General features: G+C 42.7%; 1 protein-coding gene across 1 annotated transcript; it reads right to left on the bottom strand.

Moving 5' to 3' along the window:
- Window positions 1-6,269: 6,269 nt before the first annotated feature.
- Window positions 6,270-7,193, bottom strand: LOC134574647 (olfactory receptor 5AR1-like). The gene has a single exon (XM_063433778.1). The coding sequence runs from the start codon at window positions 7,191-7,193 to the stop codon at window positions 6,270-6,272; it is 924 nt and encodes a 307-aa protein (XP_063289848.1).
- Window positions 7,194-7,872: the final 679 nt, after the last annotated feature.

Raw genomic sequence — 7,872 nt, 5'->3', positions numbered from 1 at the left:
TGTTAGGTAAAAAGTATGTTAAACTGTAAATGTTCTGGCCAGCAGATAATTGAGCTATGTATATTGCTAAAACTCAATTATCTAGCCTGGCCCAGAGGAGGAGTTTTGTGTTGCATACATTGTGAGTTCTGTGTGCCAGTAAATCAGTCTTGTTCCAGCATTAGGTTTTGGCTCATGTGTGGATTATTCGGCGATTCCAGGGATATTTCTACTTGTGGAATATTGGGTGATTTTACTTTTATGGGAAGAAGGGAATGCTTGACGGGGATATTTTCTACTACCGTCACAATATATATATATAAGATCCTGGCGCCCCGCACTCAATTTAACCGGTCTTGTTCGGTGCCTCGGTGCAACAGCTCCAGCCACTCCATATATTCCCGAAAGATATCTGGTGTAACAATAGCTTGCATTTAATAAAATAAAACCTTTTTTGACTGTAATATAATAGCAGTCATTTTCCTTCAACAGGTCTTTTTTTGACTGTAATATAATAACAGTCATTTTCCTTCAAGAGGGAAGTGCTCATGCCATTGTGCAGAACACTGGTGAGACCTCACTTGGAGTACTGTACACAGTACTGGAGACCATATCTTCTGAAGGATATTGATACCTTAGAGAGAGTTCAAAGAAGGGCTACTAGACTGGTTCATGGATTGCAGGATAAAACTTACCAGGAAAGGTTAAAGGATCTTAACATGTATAGCTTGGAGGAAAGACGAGACAGGGGGGATATGATAGAAACATTTAAATACATAAAGGGAATCAACACAGTAAAGGAGGAGACTATATTTAAAAGAAGAAAAACTAACATAACAAGAGGACATAGTCTTAAATTAGAGGGACAAAGGTTTAAAAACAATATCAATATCAGGGTAGTGGATGCATGGAATAGCCTTGCAGCTGAAGTGGTAGAGGTTAACACAGTAAAGGAGTTTAAGCATGCGTGGGATAGGCATAAGGCTATCCTAATTATAAGATAAGGCCAAGGACTAATGAAAGTATTTAGAAAACTGGGCAGACTAGATGGGCCGAATGGTTCTTATCTGCTGTCACATTCAATGTTTCTATGTTTCTATGATTTGTCAAACGCTTAAGGTTAGGTTTAGTAAGATTACCATAGGCTAGGTACAATATAAAGCAGGACATTGCACTTTTTTATGGTTCATTATTAACAAGCTAAATAACAGGCTATGTAAACATGTCTAACCGCTAGAGTAAACAAAGGAAAATCTTCATATTAGCTAGGATATTCAAGTGGAGTAAATACGGTCACTGGGTTTTGTTACCCTATGCTTCCAGGCAGACATGGCAGTCCATTAAGTTGTGCGTGGGGTAAGCAAAGATCGCTGCTAGGGCTCCCCTGGTTGCAGTGACAGTGAGATAGTGTTTGCTGTGTTATGAGACAGTGTGTGGAGAGGTGTTAGAGAGGAGAGTAGCACAAAAGGAAAGTAAAACCCAAAGAAAGACATATTACTCAAGGCTGGGAATATGGCATGTAAGACACAGTTTTTCTGCTCTGGTACCATGTCATGTAAGGTACTTAGAGAAGTGGCCAGAGTCCAGCACCTTATGATTTTGTCGGTACCCCGTTCAGCCTATGCCTACCTGGTGTTTAGATTTGTTCATCAGGGGGGTGTCCCGCCCAAGGTCGGCATGTTTGCTCGGCCAGGTGGTGGCTGCAGGACAGTTGCCACCCCGGTGTTCCCCTTCCCGCGGATGGGGTGCTGTGTTGCATTTGTGTTAGGCTGTCGCTGGTGCCATTGAGCAGCCGGCGGGTCGGGCACATAGGCTGGCTCTTTTCTGGAGCTTGAGGGCATGTGAGCTGTTGTCCAAAGCGCCCTGCACCTTCCTCCACCGTACCGCTCCCCGGTTTCGTTCCCATCGGGAGGCTGTGCTGGAGCCACGTGGAGAACACAACCTCAGGCCACGCCGGGTCGCCGGGCGGATCCATGCTGCCACCGCTTTCATTGCGAGTCTGTAGGGTTGTCTCCTGGCCTGAAGCTTCTTCCAGAAGTAGGTGCAGAGTCTGTCAAAGAGCTCCAGTGTGTGTTTGGGTGGTTTGGTAAGCGTGTGCCTTTTTCTGCGCTGCTTCTGTGTCGCCATTTTTGCTGGGCCCTGAGGTTCCCGTGTGGGCGAGGGTGGTGTTGTTAGGGCTGGTGGGAGAGCAGGGGTAGTCGTCCCCAGTGAGGACCGGGATATCCCTCGCCGGTACAGAGGGGGGGTTGCGGGGCTGTATTGTGCCGTCGCTCGCCAGGGGATCGGCATCATTCGATTGCTCATTACTTTCTGTGCTTGTATCCGGGCTCCGTTCGCCGCTGATGCTTTTGGATCACTTAGTAGCAGTGCTTTTTTGCTAGTCATGGCAGGAGCTCCTAGAGTGTGCAACCCGCCATCTTGGCTGCCAGGCCCCGCCCCCAGGACGAAAATTATTTGCACAAAAGGCAATCCCCAACCTGTACTCGATTGTGCAAAAGGAAGTAATGGCATGTCTTGCACACAGTGTTGGGGCAAGGGTCCATCTGACCACTGATACCTGGTCTGCAAAGCATGGTCAGGGCAGGTATATCACCTACACTGCGCATTGGGTAAACCTGCTGAACACTGCCAAACATGGAATGCGTGGCTCTGCAGAGGAGTTGGTGACACCGCCATGACTTGCAGGCAGGCCTGCTGCCACCTCCTCTACTCCTCCTACTCCATCCTCTTCCATAACCTCCTCGGCTGAGTCCTCTTCTGCTGCTGCGTCTTGCTCCACATCAACAGCACCCCCCAGCTCCCCAGGAACTATTCCACATCCCAGATACAGCAGTGTCACGCTGTCGTGGGGTTGACTTGCCTGAAAGCAGAGAGTCACACCGGACCAGCACTCCTGTCCGCCCTGAACGCACAGGTGGATCAGTGGCTGACTCCGCACCAACTGGAGATCGGCAAAGTGGTTTGTGACAATGGAAGAAATTTGTTGGCGGCATTGCATTTGGGCAAGTTGACACATGTGCCGTGCATGGCACATGTGTGTAATCTGATCGTGCAACGCTTTGTGCATAAGTACCCAGGCTTACAGGACTTCCTGAAGCAGGCCAGGAAGGTGTGTGGCCATTTCAGGCGTTCCTACACGGCCATGGCGCACTTTTCAGATATCCAGTGGCGAAACAACATGCCAGTGGGGCGTTTGATTTGTGACAGCCTGACACGTTGGAATTCAACACTCCTAATGTTTGACAGCCTGCTCCAACAAGAAAAAGCCGTTAACGACTATTTGTATGACCGGGGTGCTAGGACAGCCTCTGCGGAGCTGGGAATTTTTTTGCCACGTTACTGGACGCTCATGCGCAATGCCTGTAGGCTCATGCGTCCTTTTGAGGAGGTGACAAACCTAGTCAGTTGCACCGAAGGCACCATCAGCGACATCATACCATTTGTTTTCTTCCTGGAGCGTGCCCTGCGAAGAGTGCTGGATCAGGCCGTAGATGAGCGTGAAGAGGAAGAGTTGTGGTCACCATCACCACCAGAAAAAGCCTTATCAGCTTCGCTTGCTGGACCTGCGGCAACGCTGGAAGAGGATTGTGAGGCAGAGGAGTCAGAGGAGGAATGTGGCTTTAAGGAGGAGGAGGAAGAGCAACCAAAACAGGCATCCCAGGGTGCTCGTTGTCACCTATCTGGTACCCGTGGTGTTGTACGTGGCAGGGGGAAGAACATACCTTCACTGAGATCACTGAGGACGAGGAACGGGACATGAGTAGCTCGGCATCCAACCTTGTGCAAATGGGGTCTTTAATGCTGTCGTGCCTGTTAAGGGACCCTCGTATAAAAAGGCTGAAAGAGAACGACCTGTACTGGGTGGGTACTAGACCCCCGGTATAAGCAGAAAGTGCCTGAAATGATACCGAATTACGGCAAGTTGGAAAGGAAGCAGCAGTTCCAAAATAAATTAAAAAGTATGCTTTACACAGCGTATAAGGGTGATGTCACAGCACAACGGGAATCTAACAGGGGAACAGGCCTTGAAATTGAGGGGACAGAGTTGCCATCAGTGAGGCATTGAGGTGTAGTTGGAGGAATTCCTGAAAATGGAAACGGGACAAATGGTCAGCAGCCTTTTTGTGAATACCTGGAACATGTGTACAACATATGAAGAATTGATGAGTCGCCGCTAGCCAAGTTAAGCTTTTAACAAAACTCATGATAGTGAGAGAAGGGGAGCGGCCTTTATTAATGATATGACAAATCACCTGGTTTTCAGAAAAACATTAAACAGTTTGTCCAGATCAGGAGCGACCCCAGGTCGCTGCCGCGGCCCAATATGGTAAATTTCAAATAATGCAGAGGTCAGATAATAGACGGCCAACAGCCCCATAGCCATTGGTCTCCACAAATTGCTGCAAAGCCGGTGGAAGCTGTGGCATCTGACCAGAGCATTGGGGAATTGTCGGAAAAAGGAGGAATGAACATGGATTTCCCATTCCATTGACCTAGAAATTTCTGCCACATCCACAAATCTGCTGTAGCCTGGCCATCAAGAGAAACCCTACTGTCTTCGGAGGGCAGACCGGTAATAAACAGAGAAGCCTAGAAATAAATGACCTGCCCTGAGGTATGATCCTCATTGCAAAATTCAACATACCCCGCAATTACTGTAATTCCTTATGACTACAGTGACCCAGTCGCATGTAATTATCAATACATGCTAGGATACATTCAATTTTGTCACTCAGCAAGCTTGATTCCATAGCCACTGAGTCGAGTTGAATACCCAGGAAACTGACTAAGCTGTCGGGACCCTCTGTTTTGGAATGAGAAATCAGGATGCCCAAACTTTCAAATAGTTGCAAGGCATCTTGTAGATGTAGTGGACTAGCATTACTCTCTATGGTGAGAAAATTGTCAAGATAGTGAAGTACTGATGGACATCTACATGAGTTAAGGAGTAACCAGCATAAGGCCTCAGAAAAAAGTGTCAAAAAATGTTTGGGCTACTTTTAGAACCAAATGTTAGCCTATTGAAAAAGTAATACTGGTTTCTCCACTTAATACCATGGAGATGCCATAATGAACGATGAATCAGGAGTAACTTCAAGGCATTGACAATGTCTGTCTTGCTCAACCATGCCCCAAACCTGGCTGACATGATAGCTTGAACCACATTATCTATCGTGGCGTATTGTAGTGATAATTCTTCGGATGGAATTAAAGAATGTAAACTGGGGATAGTGGAGGAGTAAGGTGCGAACAGATCTATAAACAGACTCTTTTTATTAAGGAGTGCTCCCAATTAAAACACCTATTGTGTTTGTACGCCAGGTAGAAAAGGGGGGGGGGGGTTAGAAAGGTGCCTAGGATAAACACTTGATTCAATTCATGTAGCAACATTGTATCAACAGAACCAGGGTCATTAATAGCTGACTGTAAATGTTTACATTCCAAAATTCCGGTCAGTGAGGCTAAGATACCAGTGTGTAACCCATCAGAAAACCCTGAAACCAAGAAATCCACTAATTGCGGAGATGGGTGTGATGCTAACAGTTGAGACAACTTAATGTTAACAGATATGAAATACTGTTTGGAATGTAGTTTATTGGGGCACATTGTTTTAGAATGTGCTCAGAAACATATCATACAGATATGCAATAATCTACAGGTACTGAACCCACAAGCACCTGCATTAAAATTATTACATATTTGGGATTTGCCAAGGAACACAATTGGTCTGCCAAGTTTATCCTTTATAACTTTCTCCGACCTGGCTGGTATATACATGTATCTATCCCTATTCCTTCCTTAAATAGTAAGAGCATGATGTCGTAATAAGTGATTTTGTGAGTTTTTACATACCCTTTACCCCTTTTTTTCCCCCATTTTCTTCTTCCCTTTCCTTCCTTCCTTCCTTCCTCTGCCTTTTTAAACTCTTATAGTGTCTCTTGTGTAAGTTTCTAATTGTTCCAATGTGTTTATTAATTCCTCCTTTCTTCTCCTTTAAATTATTATGTGTTTTGTCAAACTATTTCCTTAAATATATGTGAGACCTACCAATATCTTGTGTGATCAGCCCTTTAATTGTTGCAAGAATGTGAGCTACGTAAAGTATATTTTATCATTTGTGGCATTTTTAAGTGTATATTATTGTTCATTTATCTCTTGAAAAAACACATTTTTATTTATAGTCTCATATCTAGTTTTCACCAATAAAAAGCAAACAAGCAAACAAAAACTACTTTATTTACTATATCATTTTTATAATTTAATTATTTACTATTTTAGTATGTAGAATTCTAATAAAAAATTAATTGTTTAAATACTCTTTTAAAGTCCTTATTCTTCAGTGTGTAGATAGGAGGATTTAGTACTGGAATAAGTATAGCATATAGTAGAGCAAAGAACTTGTCCTGTCCTGGAGAATATGTGGATGTTGGCCTTATGTACAAGCAGATTATAGATCCATAAAAGACAATAACACAGGTCATGTGGGAGACACAGGTAGAAAAGGCTTTATGTCTTCCGGTTGCTGTTTGAATATTTAAGATAGTGGAAATAATAAACACATATGATATAAATGTAAAGATGAATGTACTCATAGCTATGAGAGTCCCAAAAATGTAAGTCCAAATCTCAATGATAAATGTGTCACTGCATGAAAGCTTCAGCAATGGAGAAATATCACAGAAAAAATGGTCAATGTGGTGGGATGAACAATACGATAAATTAGCAATTAAGACAGTATGCATAATTGGTTCTAAAAACCCACCAATCCATACTTCAATAACCAGTTGAGAACATAGATTGGGACTCATAAGTACACAATAATGAAGGGGGTGACATATCGCAACATAGCGATCATAAGCCATGGCAGCCAGAAGAAACAATTCCGTACAAGTAAAAGCCATGAAAAAATACATCTGGATCATGCACCCAAGAAAGGATATGGTCTTATGTTGTGTGAAGACCATGGCCAACAGTTTGGGTAGAATGGTTGAGGAGAAAGACATATCAATGACTGATAGGTTACACAAGAAGATGTACATGGGTGTGTGTAAATGAGAGTACAAAATTATAGATGAGAAAACAGTGAGATTAGTGAAAGAGATGATTAAGTAGAGAGATAAAAATGTTAAGAAAAGAGGAAACTGAAGCTGAGGCAAGTCTGAAAAACCTTCCACTGAGAATTCAATTAGGTTGGTCTTATTTTCTGTAGTCATTTTCTCTGATTTGCATGGACAGGAAGACTCAACTTTGGGTTTAAAATTTAACTTTCATATCTGAACATTTTTTTCTCATTGCCTACTCACAGTTGCTAATTTATTGTGTATTATTTGTAACAGATCAATTATAATATGTACGCTAAAAAAAAACATGAAGTATAAAATTTGCAGATTTGAAGACCTTCTATTTCTGATATTTGGTCTAGACTTCCCCTTGTTCAGTCATCACTGTTCAATATTTATTGAACTGGTAAAAATAATAAAAATAACATTTTTAGCTATTAATTTGAGTACGGTTTTACCTCTTCAAAACTTCCCTTCTATGTGCTTCTTGTGTGTTTTTGCATGCTGCCTAATTTATCCACTCAGCATTCCTGCATGAGAAGAATGGAATGAGGTTGGAGAATAAATAAAACAACAATTTTTGTCTTGTCAGCGTTATCGAAACATATACTGTATGCCAGGCTGCAACATAAACCTTTTTCACATGTATATTTAAACACAGTTTGTATACAGACAGGTATAGAATTAGTATTCTAATTTGTTCTAACTTTGTTATTCAGTGCAGAGCCAGTCATTAATAAATGCATCATCCAAACTCCAGATAATGCCAGCTTCGACTATTAAAATTGGCATTTAATTTTTTTTTTTTTAAAGTATTAGATTTGCTATTAAA

The sequence above is a fragment of the Pelobates fuscus genome, chromosome 10 (assembly GCF_036172605.1).
Source record: "Pelobates fuscus isolate aPelFus1 chromosome 10, aPelFus1.pri, whole genome shotgun sequence".
Taxonomy (NCBI): Eukaryota; Metazoa; Chordata; class Amphibia; order Anura; family Pelobatidae; genus Pelobates; species Pelobates fuscus.
Note: the sequence above shows the minus strand (reverse complement) of the source record. Positions and strands in the feature narration are given on the sequence as shown.

What these genes read in the sequence shown, in the direction of transcription:
- LOC134574647 (XM_063433778.1), bottom strand. Translation starts at nt 7,193, where the DNA reads ATGACTACAGAAAATAAGACCAACCTAATTGAATTCTCAGTGGAAGGT.